Source organism: Gouania willdenowi, chromosome 16 (assembly GCF_900634775.1).
Source record: "Gouania willdenowi chromosome 16, fGouWil2.1, whole genome shotgun sequence".
Lineage (NCBI taxonomy): Eukaryota > Metazoa > Chordata > Actinopteri > Blenniiformes > Gobiesocidae > Gouania > Gouania willdenowi.
In genome coordinates this window covers 16906062-16933049 of record NC_041059.1, presented here as the reverse complement: position 1 = coordinate 16933049, position 26988 = coordinate 16906062, and the positions used below count along the sequence as shown (strand labels likewise).

The 26988-nt window shown below is 38.1% G+C and overlaps 2 protein-coding genes across 3 annotated transcripts in view; one reads left to right on the top strand and one right to left on the bottom strand.

Annotated features, from left to right (window-relative positions):
• Positions 1-2294, bottom strand: part of hdac9b (histone deacetylase 9b) — a 41966-nt gene extending 39672 nt beyond the window's left edge. Inside the window, exon 1 of the mRNA XM_028469964.1 lies at positions 2188-2294. Within this exon, the coding sequence (XP_028325765.1) occupies positions 2188-2275 (88 nt within the window). The 5' untranslated portion in view covers positions 2276-2294. The remainder of the gene's footprint in view (positions 1-2187) is intronic.
• Positions 2295-6522: 4228 nt separating this feature from the next.
• On the top strand, positions 6523-26002 carry ankrd28b (ankyrin repeat domain 28b). Of its 2 annotated transcripts, none has more exons than XM_028470395.1 (28): positions 6523-6878; positions 10702-10785; positions 11090-11168; positions 12105-12175; positions 12267-12467; positions 14380-14467; positions 14567-14709; positions 14871-15083; positions 17181-17259; positions 17400-17514; positions 17677-17759; positions 17841-17904; positions 17997-18065; positions 18139-18279; positions 18425-18536; positions 18619-18645; positions 18766-18840; positions 21171-21372; positions 21463-21550; positions 21627-21744; positions 21924-22143; positions 22382-22469; positions 22554-22637; positions 22717-22862; positions 23491-23573; positions 23707-23789; positions 23910-24001; positions 25719-26002. In XM_028470395.1, exons 1-28 carry the CDS (start codon positions 6852-6854, stop codon positions 26000-26002), a joined length of 3159 nt encoding a protein of 1052 aa, XP_028326196.1. In that variant the 5' UTR covers positions 6523-6851. The 2 variants fall into 2 exon arrangements, with proteins under 2 accessions (XP_028326196.1, XP_028326195.1); XM_028470394.1 differs by lacking the exon at positions 6523-6878 and adding an exon at positions 10071-10518.
• The last annotated feature ends 986 nt before the right edge of the window (positions 26003-26988 follow it).

The following is a 26988-nucleotide window of genomic DNA, read 5'->3' as shown; positions in this document are numbered from 1 at the left end:
TTAATGGGGATAGACATTTCTTCCTATGCTTTAAAGTGTGAATGATCATGGTACCATGATCCGGATCACTGATCCAGATAACTCCCAATATCTGGCTTATGCTGCATTCACACCGAATGCGTCTTCTGTGGCACCGGACACATCTGCCGCACAAAACGTACCGCAGGGAATGCAGGATCAAAAAATTTCCCCATCCGCATCATACGCTCGTCTGAAGCGAAGCCCCGCCCACCAGCGACACATCCAACTCAGTGAGGTTCACTGCCTGCTGAAGTGAGGAGCTGCGCTCTTTTTTCTCCTCTCATAAACATAAACCACCAGTGAAAAAAGCTGGTGTGATTAGCGGCTAATGCTATCCTAGCTCAGTGCTGACTTTCAAAGATGAAAACTACAGTGAGAACTTTTACCTGCTACTACCACCTCCTCGCTGATTGTCCTCCACGCCAAATCCTTCCTAGTCCGGTCCCGGTTATAAAGGCTGTGTCATACAGCTCCAGGTGTTCAACATTTTAAACTCTTGCGAATGTGCGGGTGTGCGGATATGCGTAAAATCAGGAGCGCGCTCCCACGGCCAACGCACTTGACATGCGGATCGCACCGATCCATTGACTTTGTATGTAATCTGGACGTATGGACATTTCGTGACGCATCCAGTGTGAACGCAGCATTAGAAGATATTTGGTGCTTGGCGGAGGTGTGCGCTCTCTGAGTGCTCCTGTTTACCCCATTTCATCGTTGGTTGTATTTGTCAGTTTGTGAATGTGGTTAGTTGCTAAGATTACTTGAATTTCCAGTTGTACTAATAAAGTCGCATCTACCCTCTAACATTGCACTCTGAGTCAAATGGGTTGAACTACAACACACTTGACCAAACCAGTAGAATAACTGGTTGTTCAGCTCGAGGTCACTTAACAAGATGAATAGGTCCAGAAAGTCAATAATTAATAATGTTAACTATTAAGTGAGTGGAGCAGGAACCAGCGAAGACAAACACGAGTTGTGAAATCTGTGTGATGCCTGACTAGCCTTTTGGGAGGGCTGAAACCAAAGATCCGAACACTGGTCGTTGAAGATGATTGAATTGACAGTGGTTACTTCAGGTTCTACTTTGTGGCAAGATAAACTATAGAATAATGCAGTGTTTCCTGATATACATTACAGAGATTCACACATTATAGATTCTACATGTGAAACTGCACAAGAAAAAACAAATTATTATTGAGTGCTGATAGTTTTTTAAGTTACCATTATAAAGTCTAACTATTACTGACAATACATAACTTATTTCTATTACCCATACATTTTTTAATGCCTGTCTGTCTGTGAGGAATACTTACATTAAGCTATGTTATGTTCAATATAGTGTATTTCTAGCTATAATTTCTTCTTGTGGCTGCTTCACACAATCTTGGGAGAGAGAGAGAGAGAGAGTTGTTTTTTTTCACATTTAACAGCTATTTCAATTTTTTATTCATTTGAGTCACCAGTACCTTGTTGTGACAAGAGGTGACGAAGTCTGGGTGATTGACGAGTTTGTCAATGCGGTCTTTCACACCTCACCCTCGCCTGATGAGCTCATGCAGTCGCAAACACATTTATTAATAGACAACATGCACTACAATACCCAATCTTGGCTGTAGTTTGTGTGTGTGTGTGTGTGTGTGTGTGTGTGTGTGTGTGTGTGTGTGTGTGTGTGTGTGTGTGTGTGTGTGTGTGTGTGAAACCACTTATTGAGGTCACTTGTACTTATAAAACTAACTCCAGCGCTGTGAAGCACTACAGGAAGTCTCAACTTGTTTAGTTTGTGCTGTGATTAGAACTGATTATTAGAGAATGACCACCTGTGGCCGCAAAACAAACGCCTGATTAAAATATTCATGCGCCAACTGTCAGGTATGAGGTAATAACATACTTACAGTGTTTACTACATGTTGTTTTTTTTTTTTTTTTGTTGTTTTTTTAATTAATCCCATATAGCATCTTCTTATTCCTGTTTAGCCGTTATATAAAATGTTATTCTGTTGAAACGTTTACCGTGCAGGCTACCGTAGGGGGCAGGTTGACGTGTCGGGATGCGGTTGACGACTGCCTGCAGCAATATAGAAAGATGGGCTAAAAATAGCTCAACAGCTCGAATATAAGAGGTAAAAATTGGCAGATAGAGTGAGCTCGCTATTTGCCTCTCACCGTGTCCGCAGATAATCGCTGCGACGAGCAGAGACGAGGGCAGCTCCGGCCGCTGACTGTCCTCGGCAGGTGTTCCGCTAAAGTTCATCAATCATCCACCTCCGCCTAAAGAAACAGAGCGATGGAGCGGATCTTCAGTCATCACAACACATCAACCAGCTGCCCATTTACCACATAAATGTGTGATATAATATATTATTATTATTATTATTATTATTATTATTATTATTATTATTATTATTATTATTATTATTATAATAATAATAATATCGTTATATATTTTTTAAATGGGAATCTGGTTGCAGTGTAAGTAAAATGTTTTTGGTAGGGTAGTAAATCATTTCACTGTCGCTATATTAAATTTAAATGTATATAATTATTAATGTATTATTAATTGAGCCATGGCCCAGTGATACCGAACATCTGGGCCATGGTTTGTTCCTATGGGTTTTTTGTTTGTTTTTTGTTTTCCCTCAGTGTCCCTCAAGGCTGTCGTGGACCGTGGATAACTTAATGCAGTGTTTCTCACCCTTGGGGTCGCCTGGAATTAAAATGGAGTCACCTGAAATGTATAGTCATTGGTAAAAAAAAAAAAATCTTTTTTAAAAATGAAATGCAGCATTGGAATATCTAAGGTGGTGCACTTGCCCCTTTGTGCACTAATACTCTGTGTTTGTAGCACACTTTAATAAACGTGATCAAAAACTAATTCTAGAAAGAAGAAGGAAAAAAAATGTCTCTGGGGTCGCTGGACATTTGTGATATCAAAATGGGGTCACGACCCGTGAAAGGTTGGAAACCTCTGACTTAATGCATAACAAAGCTGCTATACACCATCAAACAATAGCAGAAAACAGTTAACTGAGTTATTCACAAATTCAATTTAATTATCTATACACTACAATATAGTTCATGGATAGATGGATGATGGATGGATGGATGGATGGAGCTCTCTTGTGTAGTAGGCTACCTCATAGAAAAGGGGATTTTATGAGTTAAATTGCAAGCATTAGGCACTTATCACTTGTTATTATAAAACTATTATCTTTGTCCTCAATTTCTAAATGCTAATGTTTTGACAGCTGCACACATTACCAGTAATGCACTGCCCACAGAACAGCACCTGTCAAGTCCTGAAAACCATTAAGAAGGGAACAGTGTCACCTACTGGTTGGGAAGCAACTAGTCTTTGAATAAAAAGGGAAAAAATAAAATGAGAATGTACAGTGTCCTGGTTTACTTTTTTTTCTTTCTTCAGATTGATATATAATATTGCCATGGATATAAAAGTACTGTTTACTAACTTCACAGCATGAGGGAACACCAGAGCTGTGAACGTACCAAGTGCACTTTCCCACTGCACTTTCTCATGTGAAGGGTGGAGATGAATGGTGGTTAAAAACCTGAGGAGGTGCTTTCATCTTAACCAGGAGAAAGGCCTTGGCTGATCATGTGATTAGCAGAAATTTTAAGCAGATTTGTCATCGTCGTAAATCTACAGCTGTTCACTGACTCACATTTTTATTTGTCACTTCAAAGCATTCCTCAGTGGCTCTCCTTAGTTTACTGTTCTACCCGTGCATGGACAAATGGGCTTTCTTTAGGGGGAAAAAAGCACAGCACAGGTTACAACTTTACACTTATTTTGCACATTACTGCACTGCAAATGTGTTTGAATATGATCCTAATACTTGACTATGTTTCTGTGTAATTTTGTTTAATTTTAAATTGAGTTAATGATACATGGATATGTAGCAGTAGCCTTGGTAAACAATATTGTGGGAAATAAAGATCAGTACAGTTTCTGCACATCTTGTCACAGTGCAACAGTTGCTGGGACAAACCCAGTGGGTGACAACACTTGAGATCCCCACCGTCCAGCTGTGGTCTATCTTTCATTCTGACATCTGGACTGACAATAGCACAGTCAGCCATCAGTGCATCTGAGGTAAATATGCTTCTGTTTTGTCCTTGCATGCAGCTAAACACGTAGTGAACATAACTCCTCACATACTCTGTGAAGAATTTTAGGACTTTTGGATACTTCTCAAATGTTAAGAATCCTGCAGTTTAAGATAGTTTAGCACTGAGAAATAAATTTGATTTTTTTTTTCTTTACTGATTTATTCTTTATAGTGAATAGTTACCAGTGTTAATGACAAAAAAGTACTTATTATTGTAAATGCAGGCAATTGCTTTTTATCATTATGCCCATTTTACATTGTTTTTTAAAAAAAAAAATCTACTCTATTCACACTAATTGTAGTTGCTGATAGAATAAAATATGATTTTATTTATCAACATTTTTGCTAATAGCTGCATTATTACTGTGTTGTGTTTATAGGCATCTGTTTTTCTCATTATTGCTGTACCTCCACCACTTCATTTGTGGGAACTACTCAGGCTTAGCCTTCACAGTGAGGGAATATTTCTGTTGGGGGTCACTGTGGCCCTTGAGTAGCTTAGTACCAGATCACATAGGATTACACCATTGCAAAGGTGACCCGTTTTATCCCTGAAAATCATCCATGTAGCTGCCACAGCCCTTTCACGCTCTCACTTCTTTGGATCTACAGCAATGAAATATGAGACATAACTCACATTCTTTCACTGTCGCCTCAGCACTTCGCTAAACTTTCTGTTATGTGACACAAAGGGGATGAATATTAATGAAAGAAAAAAGCTCTTAGCAGGGTAAATAAAGAGGCATATCCAACACATCCCAACTACCTGTAGACTTACAGTCATGCTAATACAGCTGTAATATAACATGATAGCTCTGTTTGATATTTATACACACTACTGTAAATTTTAAATACTTGCACCCATTAACCTCATTCACGTATAAATGCATAGATTGCATTTTTGACTCAGAAACTGAGACACTAAGGTAATTTCTTTTCATTTATACTATTTTTTTTTTTCTTGGTGTGTGTCCAGCCTTTGAACATAGAGATTATATAACAAAAAGTGACTATCTAAAATAATCATAAATAAATAAAAATGAAAAAAAAAAAACAAACAAAAACGTTTCCGGTTTACCTTCAGCACGTAAACTACTGCAACTATTTCCAACATGTAGTTCAAGAATGCCTCACCAGAGGAAGACATTTACCATTATTTGGTGTTTTAGTGTTGAATTTGACATTTAATATTTCCTTACCCACATAAAGTGTCCTATTGGTGTTTACAGCACTAAAGTTAAACAGAAGCCTAATAATGTCCACACTCAACAGTGTTGAATAGATTTGTTTTAGGTAGAGAGCTTGATTAAAGTGTGACTTTAGTTCTGGACAAGTCTTTAACATTTTTTAATGCCTCACTATACCCTTACTTCCATTTTTAAAGGCTATCAATAGCCTTACTGTTAAAATAAATAATTTTTTTTTTTTTTTTTGCCATTTTACTATATTATTATTATTATTATTATTATTATTATTATTATTATTATTATTATTAAGTTTATTTAAAGTTGCCCATTTTTGCCATTTGTATGCCTTACTAAAGTCTTTCCTAGTTTTTAGTAACTCATGCCTGTTTAAAGGAAATTAAAATCGTCTCAGTTGCAAATCTAACTGTTGGTCATTTATTAGCATTTCATTTTTATAAATATATTTTTTTAATTCATAGTTACAGGCAAATCATTTGATAAGGTCAAACATTGATGCAAATCAGGTTAGATAGCAAAGAAAAAACAACAACGAAGGCTTTGTAACGTTATATAGAATATATTATTTACATTACAGTCCTATCCATACTCTAACTTAAAGTTCATATTTTTGTACAAACCAAAATATACGTACAATTATCCATTGCACTCGGAATTAAATTCAAAATCTGTACTGATTTAAAAAATAAAATAAAAATAAATAAACGATGAAATATTCTGTGCTATGCATCTGTCATTGGGGGCTCTTGGTAACAGCCAATCACAAAGTGTCATACTAACAAATTTTATACGGTGGACCAATCAGATTGCGTTTCTGTGAGAGGTGAAATTCCGTGGCGGCAATGTTATGGAGTTTCCGCTGCTGCTTCGCTCTCTTTTTTTTTTTTTTTTTTTTTTTTTTTTTTTTTTTTTTTTTTTTTTTTTTTTTTTTATTTTGCAAACAAAGTATACAGACAGTATAGACATACATACAAAACACAATAAACAAGTGCCAGGGGGTTCACATACAATCAAATATTTTAAAAATTGTACAGATGTAAATAGTTTTCTGAGCCTTTTTATTTTTGGATTTCTTTATGAGATTTATGTAATTTATTACGTCACAATGAAAATGAATAAATGTTGGTTTTTGACTGGTGTACTTACACTTATGGATGTAGTATTTTGCCAAAATAATCATGAGGTTTATTAAAACAAAAGCATTTTCTTTAGAGTAGTTTCTAAAAAAACACAAGACAATATCCTCCCATTTCAACGAAAAGTCTTTGTAAAGATGGACAATGATAAACTGACTGAAGTCTTTCCAAAAAATCCTTTGCTGCTTCGCTCTCATGTCAGCAGGTTGGACAGTTAGCACAGAGCTAAGCTAGTCACATCACACTTGGCCTCCAACACAGCAGCGGAGAGAGAGTTATTACTGGGACAAAGCAGGGCGTTTCAGATTAGAACAAATCCGCATATGAGCCTGCATGAGAAGCATTAGAATCCCAGAAATATGGTGGTTCTCAAAATCAGAGACCAGGTAAGTGCTTGTTGTGTCAAAAGCGGACACAAGTTTGAGCTAACGCTAGTTGGCTAACAGTAGCTAGCTTAGTCGATGTCAGTCTTGTGCTTACAGAATGTAATCCTAGTTTTTATGAGTACTCGTTAATATCTAAACCATTTTCTGAAGTTTAACAATAAATAAGTGGCCGTGATGATAAAGTGGCGAACTTGTGTGACGTGGTGAACCGTTTTAAGGTCTGTTTATGTCCATTTACACTGACTGGTCCCACCATGGAGGCGATTGAGTTGTGTTCTAGACATGATACTGTGTTTGTTTCCAACAATTAGCCACAGCCTGCTAGACATAGTTCCTAGCTGCATATTTGGACAGTGAGTAGTTGGTACATATCTGCTATACATTACTCATCGAAGCTTTTTTAGCTTCTTGGTTGGGCTTGGTGTCGGAATACTCTATGTAGTGTGAAATGAAGGGGTAAAACTCATGGTTGGTGGACCAAATCCGGCTCGTCAGATGGTCCAGTTGGGCTCTTGGGTTGGCTTTGCAAAGGCTATTAGTCAGAGAGCGCATAAACTGTGTTTTAACATGATTAAGACCCACCATAAAGAATATTGAAACAATACATTCATCCTGGCAGATTGCACTTTGTAACTTGATTACCATATACTTTAAATCTCTTTTTATCTTAAGCTAAACAGAAGTTATCTTTGGGAGTTAGAAGTTTGGAAGATATTGCAGAAATTGAACAAAAATGATCTTTGCAGTGATGATAGGAGGAGATACAGAGATGACTTGCCTTGGCATCTCTAAAGGGAGCTTCGAAAAAGAAGAAACCCTACAGTATGTTTGTGTTGGTGCTTTAGAAAACAGGAGTAACTCTTTGTTATTCAGAGATTTATGTTTGCACATGGCCATTTGTTCTCATCGTCACATAAGTACCTGCGTGTGTCTTTCATTGTCTGTGAGCTTGAATGATCGTGTGCCTGTGCTCCTGTGAGCTGGCCCGGTTACCAGAGCACTGTCTCCATGGTGACGGTGCTCACCAGACTGGCTTGTATGTGAACGGGAGGTTCACATTCCCAGCAGCGCACCACTCCTGCAGGACTGGAGGGCTAAGGACAGCAACATGTCCTGTCTTTTCACATTTTATTTGGGACGGGGATGAGAAACTGGACCAAGACTTCTATACCCTGCACTAGGGCTGAACGATTTTGGAAGATAATCTAATTGCAATTGTTTTTTCCTCATTATTGCGATTTAATATGTGATTATTTTTTCAAGAGCCTCTTGTCATGTATTTTTCAATGAACACAAGCAATAAATCAATCGGTTTCATAATAAACAATTTCAGCTTTATTCAACCTTTAAATAAATATAAGATATACATTTTAAAGCAGAGATTACAACAATAAAGCAAACAAATCTGTGGCTTTACCTCTTCAACATATCTATCTAACTTCACGTTTAATGAAACATGTAAACATGTGGACTGCTCTTCTTAAACGCTCTCTGAACTTAACAGGAGAGTAAAAAGATAAAATAAACATGTGTATATATATATATATATATATATATATATATATATATATATATATATATATATATATATATATATATATATATATAAAGCTTACTAATATCCAGTCAGTAACATCACATATACTAAAGTGTAGGAAAAGTAAGAACTAATACTTGCTTTAACCAATTGGACATTTTTTTTAGGTAAATCAAACTCCCAACAAACTTAAAATAAATTATTACTGAAAACAAAACAAAAATTGTAGCCTTTGCAATTAGAAAATTGCATTTTATATCGCGATAATACCTGCACATTTGTGAGCATTATCATCATGCTGCACTTTGGAGATATTTTTTCAAGCAACTTTCAAATTCAAGAACCCATGCAGCGCTCCATGCAACTGTTTTTGACTGAGTAAATATGGATAAATGAAATAGGCAAAAATATAACTGTAAACAATGAACTAGTGCACTTCTCCCAGTGTTGTCAATTTATAATCATGACTGAGGACGATTCAACGCAGCAAAAAAGTTAGTACATTGTTTACATATTATTGGATAAATATAGATAGATAGCCTGACCGATTAATCGGCAGGACTTTCCTTTCCAACACTCGCTGGCTGATTAGTGAATGAGTTAATTTGTTGTGCTCATATTCAAACTACTTGTTCAGCCTTTATTAAGTGTTAGATAAACATATTTGAGCAGTGGGTCCCAACTGAATTGTCTGTGAGAACCATCATCATCCTTTAATAAATAAGCCGTGACACAAAGTAATCTACATTTTCACTTTCAACAAACAGGAAAGGAAGCAGAGGGTCACTTTAGGTTTGGGTCTTTTCCAGATGTATGCATGTCCGTATCCAGACGCTGCACACTGACCGCGGTGTTGTCGCGTGATCTCAAAAAAAATTTTAAAAATGCATTTTTGGCCAGAACACTTTTTTCACCCAAACAACAAAAATTTTCAATGACCGAATTTTCAGTTCATCTCTTCTTCACAGAATTTAGCATAAATACCTGTGTACAAAAGGTTTATCCTCACTCAAACCATTTATCTCTATACAAACATATTGAATATGTTCAAAGTTTATGGACAGGATTGTGAACTTGCTTGTAAAGGTAGTTAAAGCTAAACAATAATTACTGTACATTTGTTGTGGCACTTTAATTGTTAGAACTCACTATTTTTCCAAAATTCTGTAATTGCAAGCACATAATCGACTCCCATTCGAACTTTTGCAAGTGACATCACGATCATTAGACAGTTAGTTGCAAATTCAAGGGTTTTTCAAAATCCCAGTAGGATTTGTCATGGGAAAGCTGTGTTGATTCTAAACAAAGAAAAATCATTCCAGCAGTAGTTCCAGGATGAATATTGTTGTTTTTAAGAGGCTCACAGTTGTCTCACCAAGGATGTCCTCTGAGTTTGGATTTGACTGTTTTGATGCTACTCAGTTGCTCACTTTGTGACGTTCAGTGAAAACAAATGTTTAATCTGTTGTGATGAAAACTTGTGTGACAGGTAATGCATTAAACAAAGGTTTAGTATGTTTACAAACATGGTTCCTTTGGGCATTTTTTTGACATTTTATTACAGCTATGTGAAACTTATGAAGACTTACCCAGTTGCAAACCTAAGATGGGTGGGGCCAATTGAACTGCTTCTTAAAAAGGAAAGTAATGATTGACAGAAGGCAGAATTAATAACACTGTGAATCAGCAGCTATCTTATTTGGATATAAAACCTTTTGGATTTGTTTAATTTGCCACTTTTTGGATTAGCTGTGGACTATGTTTTCGGTGTTTGGTCAGAGCTCGAGATTCATCTACCAATCAGGACAGAGCTTGATCATTTGTCTCGGGATCATTGTTAGGATGTAATTTTGTAAACACAACTGTGTTTAAAGGTGGTGTCTCAGTGTCTGAGCTGAAAGTTTGCTAGCTTCATGGTGATGTTTGGACTCCTCTCAATATGTTTTATTTCCTTTTTATAAGCTCCAGCTGTGTTTTGCTTCAGTTTGCCACGTTTAACATTTTCTGCGAGATTTTCTGATTTCTGAAGAAATGAATCGTATTTGTATTGTGATACTTGATGACGAGGAACCTGAAGACTTTCTAAGTTCTAGCGTACCAAAGGTCAGATTAGTTTCTATATTTTTACAATAGTATAGTTTAAAAAGTTTACACCATGTTTACCTATGGTCATGCAACAAAACATTGATCTTGCTATAGACAGAATTGTCATGTTGGACTGAGATTGTACTGTGTACACGTAGACGTAGATGCACATTTGATGTGGATTTTATTTTTCTTTCACAGCCAGCTTTGCTGAAAGCCATTTTTAATGTGGATCCAGATGAAGTGCGGTCTCTCATTTTCAAAAAAGAGGATGTAAACGCACAGGTAAAAACCCCAAATGTTGTTGCACTGAACAACTTCACCAGCTAATGCATGTCCTTGAAAGGCCTCAGGCGGTTTTGTTTGAACAGGTTTTTCAGTTTCCACTGTGGATTTGGCTCTACTTATTTAATTGCATTCCACACCCCAAACACCTCTACCTGTGTTTTTGTTGAAGTAAAGTTGTGCAATATATTTTTATTTATTTGTAGACATCCAGAATGTAGCTGACAATATAGAAAAACTGCAGTTTTTTGTGTTTTTGTTCCAAAGGCCAGTTTTTTACAGTTTGGCTTTTGTTTTACCTCAGGACAATGAGAAAAGGACTCCCTTGCATGCAGCGGCTTATCTTGGGGATGCAGAAATTATTGAACTGCTGATTCTTTCAGGTAGGTTTTTTCCACAGCAGAAATAAAAGTTTCACTTTAGTGAAATTACACACACAGGCACAATATTGACTTATAAGGTTTAAACATTTATTGTTGTTATTGTTAATTGGGTTGTATTGTAAACATTTATTATGTATGAAATATTTGTGTAACTGTTTACAAATTGTTTTTAACAATGCACCATATTTAGGTATTTTATACAATTTCTTCAGTATTCTACTTATCTATATGCAATACAATAGATAGCCTATATTTTATTACAAATGGTCAATTTTGAAAAACATTTTCTTTAAATTGACAGCTTAAAGCAGTGTTTTTCAACCTTGGGGGCTTCACCCCATGTGGGGTCGCCTGGAATTTAAATGGGGTCACCTGAAATGTCTTGTAATTAATTTAAAAAAAATTGGTGATTAAAATATTTTTTATTATTATTTTTTTTATTAATAAATGTATGTTATCTTTTAAATTTGAATAACACACCGTCTTAAACAACTGTATTCTATACTTTCACTTTCTCAAATTTAAATGTAGTTCAAATAAAATGCAGTATAAAAAATGTGTCACTAATTCTTGCCACTCTGTATTTGTAACACTGTAACAAACTTGATAAACAACTAATTATAGAAATAAAAATGTCTTTGGGGTCTTCAGAAAATTGTAATATCCAAATGGGGTCAAAATCCAAAAAAGGTTGGGAACCACTGGCTTAAAGGTTGGAGTGATTGCTGAAGTGTCTTCATGTTTAATGGCTTTTTTTTGATTGTGAAAACTGAGTGGAGTGTGGCCTCTGACCTGGTTTTTACATCTGTATTAAATAGAAAAAAGCCTGCTATTCCCTCTCCATCCTGCACTTTGATTCCAAAGAAGCTTGAGTCTCATTTCATAATGTTACGAAAGATGCAATGAAACTGACACTTTGTGCCCTCTGACTTACAGGTGCAAGAGTAAATGCCAAAGATAACAAGTGGCTCACTCCGCTGCATCGGGCAGTGGCTTCCTGCAGTGAGGTATGTCAGTGGCTCTTTGTCCTACAGGCTCCCACGTCAAGTCCTGCATATCAAAGGTGCAGCTAAGCTAAAATTAGCTTGTGTCTTGCAGGAAGCCGTCCAGGTGTTGCTCAAACACTCTGCAGATGTGAATGCCCGAGATAAGAACTGGCAGACGCCTCTTCATATTGCAGCAGCCAATAAGGCGGTCCGCTGCGCTGAGGCGCTCGTCCCACTGCTGAGCAATGTGAATGTGTCAGACAGGGCTGGACGCACCGCGCTGCACCATGCAGCTTTCAGCGGCCATTTGGAGGTAAACACTGCATAAAGTCAAAATTGTACAAGGTTGAGTTTTTTGTCACGATGTTAAACCTTCTGTATTAATTACCAAATATTTGACTACTTCAGGTGGTTTAAACAAGCAAAGCTTTAACTTGTGGATAATTTTGTTTTGTTCTGTCATAAAGTTTGCTCTACATTAACTTTCAAAGGTCATGTAGGGCATCTAATTTACTTGCCACATTGCAAGTTAAGATTTTGTTTAGAAAACCAAACTATATGTCCACTGACAGAAATGGCTAACCATTCAGTTATCAGTAATTATATAACATGTAGGTGTTACTGTTTTATCTAATTGCCTTTAATTACCTAATATTAAATTTAATTATTGTCTCCTCTCCTTACATATTGGCTTATGACATGAAGAAATATATTATTGGCTTTTGACAAAAGGATTTTTATTAGACGTCGACTGATATGGGATTTTCAAAGGCCGATGCCAATACCAGTTTAAAAAAAAAAAAATTTAGCTGATTGCCAATATCTAAAGCCGATTTTGGAAGACGATATTTGAGGCTGATATACTTTTTTTTATTTTAATTTTTTTAAAGCACATTGATTATGAAAGACAATTGAAACACTCATATGATATGAATATATATATTAGAAATTAAATTAAATACACCAATAGAACTCTTAACATTTATTTAACTTTTAATTATCCTAGTACACAACCAAAACAAAAAGTACAGGACAGGTAAGTAGCAGTAAAGCACGACAACAATATACAATGTGCAAGTAGTCGGTTTAAACTAAATATCTTTTTTAGATAAAACCACTCACTCCTTTCCTCTGTTCACAGCCACCACCATTATACCTAAGCTTCACACTTGTCACCATATGCACAACTACAACATCACATCTCACCCTCACATTAAAATAATCAACTCTTCCCCACCCTTTTCATTTCCTACCTTGGGTCTCTCCTCCCTGTTCCCTTCCCCCTCACCTAGGTGTAACACTGCCCTCTCTTTTTATATCCTCCCTATAATAGTGTTTCTTACCCTTCCTTAGGGAGGGCTGGTGATAGATATAAACCACATAAATAATATATATATATATATATATATATATATATATATATATATATATATATATCGGTCGACCTCTAATTGTTATTATAGTAATTTCAAAATAAAACAATCTATTTTAATATTTTACTAGTTTTCTTATTAAGAAATGAAAATCTAAAAAGAAAAGTTTTCAGCTCTATTATCTATGTGTCATTATACAAATGATTTAGCAGACAAATTATCTCAAGTCAAATAAAACAAAGGGCTTTAGTTTGGGGCTTCCTCACCACCCTGTTTTTTCCTTGTGTTTATTAACCTGTCAGTGAAAGCATGAATGTGTGTTTAGCAGCTCCAGGATCTTAATCTCTTTCACGTTCCTTTAAGAAGCGAGACCCTATGAGTGTAAAAGCACAATAACCATTCTACCAAAAAGTAAGATGCACATAGATCAAATGTCTGTTTGAGTTTTTAATAATCATGACTTGGTAGTAACGACTGAGAGTTGTCGGAAGTTCACTGCACCCTGCGGGGGGGTTTCCCTTTACATTCTTACATCTTTTTTAAAGGAAGTGTTCCTGGATAGTTGTAGTTTTAAGCTTCCTTTTAACCAGATGGCATACCTTAAGATAAAGATAGACAGCCACAGCTTTTAGTTTAATGTTCTTTAACAAATACCACTCATATGTCACAGGTTCTGTAGAAATAAGCAGTTTCATACACCATATGTATCTCCTATTGGATATTGTATTGCATTGGTTTTTGAAGTTTATTCAGCAAATACAATAATACTTTAGGAAAGTTATCTCATTTACAAAGCAGTATAAAAACAGTTTTTAGGTTTTAAATGTTCTCTACCTGCTTTTGTGCTTTTAGATGGTGCGACTCTTGCTTTCAAGAGGAGCCAACATCAATGCTTTTGACAAGAAAGACCGTCGGGCTATACATTGGGCTGCGTATATGGGTAATGAGAAAATGCACAAATTCTATTTGAATCATCTACATTCTATAGTATGGTTGATAATTTGAATTCTAACTTTTGTATTTCTGTTGGTGTGTTCAGGACACATAGAGGTGGTGAAACTTCTAGCTTCCCATGGAGCTGAAGTAGCCTGCAAAGATAAAAAGTCCTACACCCCTCTACATGCAGCTGCCTCCAGTGGGATGATCAGTGTTGTTAAATACCTTCTGGATTTGGGGGTGGATGTAGGTTGCACACACAATCCTATTACCAATACATTGCAAACATGGTTACATATAATTGAATTACAGCCCTGTATTTTGTGGCACAATCATAGCTTTTGTACTATTTTTTCTTTACACAAACTGGAATGTCCTGACCACTCTCTGTTTACCTGGCTGCACAGATCAATGAGCCAAACGCCTATGGCAACACACCGCTGCACGTGGCCTGCTACAACGGCCAAGATGTGGTGGTTAATGAACTCATCGAATGTGGAGCCAACGTCAACCAGGTGAACGAGAAGGGCTTTGCACCGCTACATTTCACCGCCGCCTCACGCCATGGTGCTCTTTGTCTGGAGCTCCTGGTGTGCAACGGGGCTGATGTCAACATCAAGGTCAGTTGCAAATAAAATGTTTGACAATTCCAAAAAAGGAGTTGTCATAGGCTGTAGGATATTTAGTTTGTTTGCTGAAGAGTTCATTGGCCATTTGCAGTGTTTTGTGCTAGATTTCCCTTAATGTAGAGACATTTTGTCCTAAAGAATGCATAAGATGGTTTAATTTCTGCTGAACTGCAATTGTGAGCACAAAACTGCAATGCTTTGGAAACCTGGGAAGTACCGTTGTTAAACAAGTGCTGCCATTGTTTCTCAGTCAGGTCCATTATGGCACCTTGGTGATTTTTTTTTTTTTTTTACTTGAATGAAGCCGCTGTTGTGTGTGTGTGTATATATTTATATATATAGCTTTTGCTATTTTCACTAAAAATATCCAAATCTACACAATATTTACAAAGTTGTGTTTGCCAGTTTTTTTTGCTTTCAACATTTATAGTAAGGTTATTTGAAAGTAGATTTCAGTATGTATGGAGAAGGATGGCTCAATTATACTTGTGTACAGTATCAAATCTGTTGTTTAAAGCTGCACTATATAGAATCGTGAGACTGGAATGGAACCAACCACGAACCCCCTTCCTTCCCTGTTTCAAATTTAAATTTAAATTTTGTTCTCTAGTGACTAGTGAGTAGGGGTGAGTATTAGCAAGGTAGTTGCAATACGATACGTATCACAATACTTGGGTCACAATACAATATTATTGCAGTATTCTACCCAGTTAATATCAAAATGTAGAGATGAAAAATTAGCTTGCTGTATATGTTCATCAGAAAATATTGATCATTCAGAGGACAAATTGAGTCAAAACGATTTGCTTCAAAACATCCTATTTATTATTTATTATTAGTGTGTTTGCACATTTTCACCTAAAAAAGAAAATGCATTGTTACACACTGCCATCATAAAACAAAGTGCAACAAGTTTCTTTTCACTGAAACTACAGTGTAGAAGTCTCAAAGTAACAACATAATGATGGCATTGTAACAACTGTAAGTGAGAAGATTAAGGATTAATCACCCTGAGTTACTGACAATGCACAAAAATAAGAAAAAATAATGTATTCTATTGTCAGTTTAAACACTGATCTGAACAGATTCTATGAAAATAAAAAGTCTGTGCATACATAAATATTGCAGGCATTACACTCTGCCATCATAAAATCAAGTGCATCAAATAACAATTTCAACACATTGAAAGCATTGTAACCACTGAAATATTGCACAAATACACAAAAATATTGATTTTTTTTCACACCCCTACGAGTGACAAAGGTATTTGCGTTTTGGAGACTCTGACATGAAAGCTCGTATCACTCTGTAGTTACTGTCCTCAATTTGCAGCGGCTACTGCCATAAGCCCCTCCCCCGTCCCAAAGCCCTCACAGGCGGCCGCAGCAATCCCAGATGCTGGTTAGAGCCGACCCACACCACTCTACATTCAAATGAAAATTAATTGCGCATGTTTTGTCCACCTTGGATATGATTGTTTAAGGTTGACATGCAATTTATTCCATCTGTTATTACTCTCCCTCTGAAACCAGTATGTGGCGCTGACTGTGCACAATTACGGACGTTCGCTTTAAGTCTGCATGGACCTCTGTGGAGTCCATTTTGCTTCAGTATGTTTGTACCTTTATTCTGTTGCTTCACCACGTCAGTCTTCCTTTTTCCGCTGCTTTGCCGTGTAACCGTTCTGCTTTACGCTGCCATGGAGACTTCTGCTGCTGACACATCAGCCATTGCATTTTTACTACTGATAGGACATGAACGTGCATCGACTTTAGTCGAGCAGCCAATAGTAAGAGTAGCACTCTTTGTAAAAGAACTTTGATTGGCTTAAAAGGAGCATCACGCTCCTTGCTTTCTAAAGCTTAAATACAGAGCCAAGAGAAGGAGTAGTGGTCCAGTGTCCTCTGAATTACAATATGCTCAAAGGTTATTATGGATTTTTGACCAAATGAAGCAACAAAAAAAAACTTACATACTACAGCTTTAAGCTATAGATGTGGTACCTGACACCTGTGTGTGTATATACAGTATGTATTCAAATCATTTCATTGACTCGTTGAAACCCATTGTTTTTCTCTTTAAATTCAGAGTAAGGATGGTAAAACTCCCCTACACATGACTGCCATCCACGGGAGGTTTTCCAGGTCTCAGGCGATTATCGAGAATGGTGAGCATTTCCACAAATAAAAATAAAGCCTTCCTTACAGACCTGATTTTTCTTGCTGCGCTGCAAAGTTACAAAGTGCTTTTCAGCTTTAACAGTCGTTAAATTCTTGGTTTGTGTTTTTTTTTTTCCCCACCCTGAAGGGGCTGAGATTGACTGTGAAGACAAGAACGGAAACACACCACTACACATTGCAGCTCGATACGGACATGAGCTCCTCATCAACACCCTCATCAACAACAGAGCTGACACAGCAAAGTAAGTGCTTTCTTTCACGTTACACATCAAAAGTAAGAAGCATTTTTAACCTTTCTAAAAAGACACATGACTGATTTGTGGGAGAAAGCCCTCATTATACAGTTAGCGAATACTATGTTTTTTGTGGAATAGATGTTTAATTGAAATCCTTGTTCCTTTCAGACGAGGGGTTCACGGCATGTTTCCTCTGCATTTGGCAGCCCTCAGTGGTTTCTCTGACTGCTGTCGTAAGCTCCTCTCTTCAGGTGAGGAACTCGTCATTTTTTTAGTAAACACTTGCATGTACACGTTCACGTGATCTTTATTTGGCAACTTTCTTTTTAAAGGTTTTGATATTGACACTCCTGATGACTTTGGAAGGACGTGTTTACACGCTGCAGCGGCTGGAGGGTAAGCGCAGAACAGCTGCATGTTTTGTTCAATAACTGAGCATGAATAACTTTTTTAAAGTAGCTGACAAAAGCACTTTCATTACTTTTCAGAAACTTGGAATGTCTCAATCTTCTGCTTAACACGGGAGCAGACTTTAACAGAAAGGACAGCTTTGGCAGGTTTGTAGGGTTTATAGCTGTATGTTCAAAGGGGAAATGTGACTCGAGGGCTCAGCTGTGTTTCCTTTTCCAGGACCCCTCTACACTACGCCGCTGCCAACTGTAACTATCAGTGCCTGTTTGCTCTGGTGGGCTCAGGGGCCAGCGTTAATGACCTAGACGAGCGAGGCTGCACTCCTCTCCACTACGCCTCTGCCTCAGACACAGATGGAAAGTCAGTATTCCTCTGATAACTACTTTATTCTGCTGAAGATTCAATTTTAATCCTTATGAATTTAAGCTAGTTTTGCATACGTTTTAAATGGTAAGCATTGATCCAGCTTGATTTGGCAATGATTAAAGTTTTGTTGTTCTTTCAGGTGCCTGGAATATTTACTGAGAAATGATGCAAATCCAGGGATCAGGGACAATCAGGGCTACAATGCTGTGCACTACGCCTCTGCGTACGGACATCGCCTTTGTCTGGAGCTGGTGAGACCTTTACTCTATCACTGATTCAGATTGAGCTCCTTTTTTCAAATTTTAACATTTTGATTATTGAAATCTTTCACAGATTGCTAGTGAAACACCTCTGGATGTGGTGAGCTGATTTCATCTGGTCAATATATAGACTGCACAGAATAGAACACAATGCAACAGCTAATCATCATCATCCTGAACCACATGATTAACATGAATCATTTTGTTGTTGCTTTTATAGCTCATGGAAACCACAGGGACAGACATTCTGAATGACTCTGATGTTAGAGCCCCCATCAGCCCCCTACATCTCGCTGTGAGTATTGTGTAACGGCTACATTAGGCACACAATCACACTTGCTCCTTATTTTCCTCATAGCAAGAACAAGAAAACAAGTTATTTGACTGGACATCACATACCAAATTGTCCGGGGTATAGAGTGCATCTTTGTATTGGCTTACAAAAAATGGATGATATTCTTGGGATAAAGCTGCTCTGTCACATAGGACACACTCTATTAGCTGATGAGGGGGCCAGTCAGAACGTGTGGGTGGGTGGCTACATAGATTAACTTGTATTTTGATAAGTTTCAACTGATAAATTTCAATCTACACATGACATCACCTCCTCACTGCCCCACGTCTGCTTATCAGTCCATTTACAGCTTTTTATATTTATTTTTACCCTAACCTGCCGCTGCGCTCTCAGTTCATTAGCTGCCCTCCTTACCGTGAGCTTCTCTACCATTACAAGCTTGAGGGTCTGGTGCCCTCTTCCCATGCAGAAACTTCAGTTTCTTACCACTATTTAAGCAAACAGCTTATTTTAGACGTAAACGTAGGCACAGCGCAGTGTCGTACTGCCACAATTCTGCCTTTTTGAAGCCTGACTGCATGACTTGTGCAGTCACTTGCTCCGCTTGACACATGAGCAGGGGAGCACATGGTGCCCGTCCCCTTTACTGAAGCTGTGAAGAGCTGAAGATTTTAGTCTTAGTTTCTGTCTTTTACATGGGCTCTGGCCTCTGGAAAATGTGTAAGTTTTAAAAAAACAAAAACAAATGAGTCATTCTAGACAAATGGCAAAAGAACTGTGTGCGTGCACTGATTTGAATAGTGTTGGACTGTAACAGGTATAACTAAAATTCCCTAAAATGTATTTTCCCAAACTCGCCTGTTTTCCAGAATTTTAGCCTCTGAAAAGTCACTTTCTGAGCAACTCTACACAAACAGGCTGATTTGCGGCCTACTTATGCATATTCATGCTTGGGCGTGTCTATAGACGGGACACTGACTTCCTCCTCCCCGCCTGGTGACGTAGGGCCAGAGGACGGCCCGCCCTCCTCCCACCCATTCCGTAGCCGAATTCATGTTGCTTTATAAACACGAGACAGAGTGTGGTGGGGCGTTTGCCGGTACATACATAGAATGTAGAAAATACATACATAGCACTGCGCAAAGGATGCTGAAATGCTCACCTTCATGGCCGTGTTTGTTTACATGTCAATCACAGTAGAGAGCTTCCTGGAGGCGCAGCTTCTCCAGATCAGTGCTACGGCAAATTCGTCATCAAAGTGGGAACCTGCAGTAAGAAAGGAGCAAATCACCCTCTAACTAACAATTGAGGGAATCAATAAAAAAACAAAACACTTTGAGCATGTGTATGAAGCCCAGGTAGCGCTTTTATGATGTTAAGCACAGAAAAGTCCATTTAGCGTAACATGGGCCCTTTAATGGCTGATTACAGCTCTAGCTGTGTGGCTGAGCACTTCCACTCCTTCCGAAGTCCTGCCGACTTGCTGAAAATTCCACACAAAGATCGGTGAAAATACGGTACTTGGTAAGGAGAAACAAAAGGAGAAAACCTACCTCTGCATACAAATCATGGGATTTCACACAAATAAAAACTAAGACAGTTGCATATAGAGTGTTGAATAAAGTTTCTGTAGGTGGTTATTCATTTCTACTAATGATGAGTCACAGCTTTTGCAATGCAGTCTCAATGATCCATTTGTTTGGCCAAAAATTTTAAAATAAACTATAGCAAATAAGGGTTTTTTTTGGGGGGGGGGGTTATCTTTTAAGCTTTTAAGCATCAGTTGTCATTTGCAAACAGGTCACGGGTTAAAAAGGACAGAGTTGATCAGGGTGTCATTAGTGTCCTGGTCCAACAGGTGTAGGAGATGAATGAGGAGTTTGTTGCTCAGTCTGTTGACCAATGTTTTCCAACATTTGTCAAAGCCACTACACACCTGCAGTTGCTATCGTGCTACCTCTAGAGCAGTATTTAATTACTCTGCCTGTGAAAGTACACCTAGTGATCTATCCCAGCACATTAGCTCCAAACATATGCGTTTAATTATTCAAAGCATTCATTCAGAATTCTCCCGTACAATGTTGATCATTATCAAAGAGTAGAGTGGTATGACAACATTACAAACCACACCCACAACAGTTCTCACTCTAGTGCAGAACAAAGCTGTGTGAGAAATTTAATACCAGGGCAGCAAGAAAGACGTTTTGTTTCTTGCTTAGGTGGAACAATGTTTAGTGTGTGAAGTGTGTATCTACTTAAACACCCTGTGTAGCTTCGAGTCATGTTAGTAACTATGATCTAAGGCAGTTCATGATGAATTCACCTTACAGGCATACCACGGACACCATCAGGCAATGGAGGTTCTGGTCCAGTCTCTCCTGGATCTGGATGTTAGAAACAGTCAAGGGCGCACACCACTGGACCTGGCCTCTTTTAAAGGCCACGTAGAGTGTGTGGATGTCCTCATCAACCAGGGAGCCTCCATCTTGGTCAAAGATTTCACATTGAAGCGAACCCCAATACACGCTGCAGGTATAGAAGCCAAAGCCAAAGACAATTTAGTTTTCTTTTGAGAAAAACCAAGCAAACTTCAGAATGCTCATCTTTGTGTTTTTCCTACAGCTACAAATGGACACTCGGAATGTTTGCGTTTGCTCATTGGAAATGCCGACCTTCAAAGTGCTGTTGACATTCAAGATGGAAATGGACAGTAAGTTTTAAAGAAAAAGGTTGTTGGGTCTCCTTTTTCTGAAAATTCTGATGGTTTATTGTGTGTGTTGTTCCAGAACCCCTCTGATGCTGTCAGTTCTGAGTGGACACACAGATTGTGTTTATTCTCTGCTTAATAAAGGAGCCAGTGTAGAAGCCAAAGACAAGTGGGGCAGGACTGCACTGCACAGAGGAGTAAGAACATGCAATATCCTTACAAAACACAGTGCACATACACTATTTACAGTTTTTAATGTTTTCAGGAGGGAAGAGATTTATTGAGACACAACTGCTGTTGACAGAAGAATTATGAGTGTGTGCTACAGTTTAATAAGAATTTACCCAAAATGATTGATCCTATGCTCTGTCTGTAGGCGGTGACAGGTCACGAGGAGTGTGTGGAGGCTTTGCTGCAGCACAATGCTAGCTTCCTGGTGCGAGACTGTAAAGGTCGCTCGCCAATCCACTTGGCGTCTGCGTGTGGACACATTGGGGTACTGGGAGGCCTTCTGCATGCAGCCCAATCAGTGGAAACAATCCCTGTCCTAACAGACAACCAAGGCTACACCCCTCTGCACTGGGCCTGCTACAATGGTACAGAGAAGAGGGTTTGACGATGGCTTACACAGACGTCCATCTAGTTGGGAATCATGCATCTTATGTGTTGTGACTTGTGCTCATACATACAAGCATGCTTTTATAAGTGTAATAAAGCATCTTGGTAGCTATGTATTTAAAGTAACACATTTTGACACTTTTGGACAAGCTTGTCTCCTAAGAAATTTGTGACGTAGAACATCTTGTGATGTAGCTCGTGCTCTCTGTCCTGCAGGTCATGACACATGTGTAGAGGTTTTGCTGGAACAAGAAGTTTTTCACAAGGCTGAAGGCAATGCTTTCAGCCCTCTGCACTGTGCTGTGTAAGAGCTTCAGCTCACATCTATTTTTAAGTCAACACATGAGGACACAGCACCAAACGGCTTGTCATTTCTTTCCTTGTCTAGGATCCATGATAATGAAGGTGCTGCTGAGATGCTAATCGACACTCTGGGACCTGCTATTGTCAATGCCAAAGACAGCAAAAACAGGTGAATGCAAACAGACTGCTGCCCAATCTATCCACACAGTCAGTCTCTGAGTTTTTGCTAACTGGTGATGTGTGTGTAGGACGCCCCTGCATGCTGCAGCCTTCACAGACCACGTGGAGTGCCTCCAGCTACTGCTGAGCCACAACGCACAAGTCAACTGTGTCGATGCTGCTGGCAAAACTCCACTCATGATGGCTGCAGAGAACGGCCAGACTAACGCTGTTGGTAGGAATGGTCTCATACCACTAAATTTATGACCAGCAACAGCACAATACTATATATCAGATGGAGTCAACTGGCAGGCCAGGTGCCACATGCGGCCCGCGGTCTAATTGTATGTGACCCCCAAAGCAAACGCACAAAATTATATTAAAATACACAAAAAACAGCAAGAATACAATAAAATACAGTAAAAGACAAGAAAAACACAGAAAATACTCCAGAAATACACACTACTACATAAATTAAGAGAACGACAATGGAAATACACAAAACAACTGCAAAAATACACAAAATGACTCAAAAAACATACAGAAGTACAAATAACAATACAAATACTCAATATGACTCCAAAAGGGATACATTTTATGGAAAAAAACACACAACACAACAGAAATGCACATAATAAATAAACTGAATGACAGAAAAACGCAAAAGATTACTCTAAAAACACTTTGTTCTTTTCTGTTAATGCTCAGATTGGTGATTATTCTGACATGAATGTACATAATGTGGCCCTTCGATCAAACAAACAAATTTTTGTGGCCCGCGCTCAAATAAAAGTTGTCCACCTCTGCTGTATGATTGTTTTACCTCAGTTTCACATTGTTTGTGATCTCCCTCCAACGTTCAGAGCTGCTGGTGAGCAGCGCTAAAGCAGACCTCACTCTACAGGATGCTGTGAAGAACACTGCGCTTCATCTGGCCTGCAGTAAGGTGGGTGCAACCACACGACACCGCTGTTCTCCTGCCTAACAAGCTACCAATGTCAAAAATGATTTCCATTTTTGCTCACATACTCTATAAGCTTCTTAATGAGTGTCACATCTTCATCCTCTGTTTCCGACAGGGTCATGAAACCAGTGCCTTGTTGATATTAGAGAAGATTTCCGACAGAAACCTAATTAATGCTACTAATGCCGCCTTACAGACGTATGTAACACCATATATGATCTTTTTGTGTGATTTTCTGCATACAAATGGTTACAAATGTGTAGATTTGGAAGAATGTGCCGCCTGTTGACACATTTGTTGGATTCTTTTTCGTTTAAGACCTCTACACGTGGCTGCAAGAAATGGGCTCACTGTGGTGGTGCAGGAGCTGCTTACAAAGGGAGCCAGTGTCCTTGCAGTGGATGAAAATGGTAAATTAATGTCTAGTTATTATCTTGTCTGCATTCATGTTCGGAGCTCTTAACACACCTCTGATCATGCCCGTAATGCACCATTCAAGGTGATGGACCGCCTTAAAATTTAGTTGCTTTTTGATTGCTGAATGTGTGTCTGTGTCATCCTATGTTATGTCAAATTCATTCATCGAATTTACGTGAGACAAAAAATGTTTTAGTAAATAAAAAATAATAATTTACTTTTCATTTTAGATTTTAATCTAAACTTTTTGATATTGTTTTAAATACCTGAGATTAAAAGTAACTTCAAAAAGTGTTTGTCTTGATAAAAATGTCTATATTGTTTTCTATCCTAGACAATTTATCCTTAAATAACATTTTCTCCAAGTGTAGTCTGTGGAGCACTCATGGTTTTTGAGCGCCTCCTAGTGGCTCAGAGGTGACATCACGTTTTTAAGAGCTTCTCCACTTTATTTATGAATTTTCCTCAGAATGTTTTAGATTGTACCTTTTAAAAGATCTGTATACTTCCTTACAAAATAAAATAATCTTTTTATCACCCTAAAATGGTAAACTGCTATCCTGAAGTGCACGCAAAGCTTTGTGGGTTGATGACGAGCTTCATCAGCTAGTTTTAGCCTGTTCAAGCTTTAGGTTAACTAAAAAAAATTAAAATGACCCCTATTTGCACAAGTTAGTATTTATAATTTTACCGGAAGCGTTTAAAATGTTTCGAGAAGGTGGGTTAAAGAGCTCTTAATGTCAATTAGACTGAAGAAGCTAAGATTTTCCCTTAATGGCTCACTAAAGTCATTTGAAATTACTTGGAGACCTCTCTTAAATCATATTGACTTTCGAACATCCATCTGATACTAATTTAATTTGTTTATTTTCGTGTATTGTTTAAATGTACTTTGTACTATTGATATGTCCTTGACTGTTACGCACTGATAACTGCTTTCCTAGGGGTGTTGAGGGAGGGATGGATGGAAGAAAAGGAAAGGAAAAAACAAAAAGAAGTTTTCTTTTTCTCTCTCTCTCTCTCTTCTTCTGCATTGCACAGTTAATAATATTGTTACCTGTGAAACTGCTTCCAGTAAAAGAATTTATTAAAAAAAATGTTACGAGAAAACTATAAAGTTACAAAAAAAAAACTGTTTAACATTTTTCAACAATACAATAAATATAACACAATATATTAAAATACAGCACTTAAAAATTAAGGTGAAAAAAATAATTATTTTTACATTTCAGGCACTTTTCTATTATTTATAAATGTAGTGGATGATTCCTTTAATAATTCAAGTTTATCAAACTGAACCAAGACGTGATATAATGCTGCTCTGTAGCAATGGAGCTAAGATAATGTGTTAGGGCCACATTGAGGTGTATTTATTATTTTGTTTAGACTTATTTATTTAGAAAATAAAGTCATCATAGAATTAGAATGAACTTGTTATATTACTAGAACAAAGCCTTATTATAATGACAAATAAACTTGAAATACTTTGAGAATTCACTTATACTGAAGTAGAACTTCCCAAAGCTCTCAACAGATCTTATTTTTAATGCAGGGGACTACTCTGTGTTTCTGCATCCTTTTATTTATTAAATGCAGATATACAAAGGTTCTTTTCTCAGAATTCAGACTTTATTCCCATTGAATTATGACCTTCTCCTTGTAACATTATGACCTTATTCTTGTAATAATTTACTCTGATATCTTCTTAAGGTTACACACCTGCCTTGGCCTGTGCTCCCAACAAAGATGTGGCGGACTGCCTCGCCCTCATCCTGGCCACCATGATGCCTGTGTCCCCCTGTCCCCCGGCTCCCTCCCTCCCCTTCAGTGCCATTAACCACTACACGACCAGCCCCTCAAAGAGCGCCACTTTAGACTGCCTGCCGGTGGTGCGCGACGAGCGCACGTCCTACTGCAGCTTCAACAACATCAGCCAGCACGATGGCTTCTACAAAGAGGAAGAACTCAATGACTCAGACTCTGAGACGTACTGAGGGACAGAAGGAAGTAATAAATGTATTAACACCCACATACACACACTGTGTCTTAATACTCACCCACCTCATACTTGGGCGGGCAGAATGAGACGCAATCCCCCAGTGGAGCCTTAAGAGCCCCCCCACTCCCACCCCTTCCCACCCTGTCATCAACCACAAGAAAGTGAGGGAGGAGGTGCAGCAGGTGGGAGGACGTGCGAGGAGTCCCTCAGCTGATCCTGGACCCCTGTAATCACAGCTAGGAACTGTTTCTGTAACAGCAATAACATGCTGAGGAGGGGCGGTGGTACCTAACAGAGAACTGAACCAACTGGGACCAAAAAAAACCCCACTATGGATGCATTTAATACCATTTAAGTTGCACCAGTGAGGGTTCCTGGCCTCAGCTAGTGCAGAGAAAGGGGAACAATCTGTTTTCATTGGCTGCTTCCTCCACATTATACACATCAGAATGCACTTGTCCTTTGAATCTGTAAGTCATACAGAGCAACAACGAAAAAAAAAAATCATTTATATTTTTAAATCAGAATTTTAATACCCATTTTTGTGTCTTAAACCTGTTCGCTGTTTGGGGAAAAAAAAAAAAGAAGTTTGATTTACTGATCTCAGTCATTTTAAAAGCGTTGATGTGTTCACCTGGTTACTAATGAGTGGATCCATCTCACCGATGTATATTATTGACCTGTTCATTAAGTTTAGTCATGAAATAATAAATTATTTGTGTACTTTTAGTTTCCTTTTTCGTGTTAATTTTGTGCCTTGGGTTGGTTAGGAAAGAGATGGGTGGTTAGAGGCAGCTGTGAAAGTTCAGTGTTGCGCACTAGGTAAGTATTTAAACACTTTGGAGAAGCACTGATCCAACCCTGAGGCTGGGCTCTGTGAGGAGAAACACTGTAAACCAATGACAGGACCGTGTGTGACTTCCTTCTGTCTTGTTTTTTTTTTTTTTGTTTTTGCTCATATGATTGGTGAAGTTATGACAT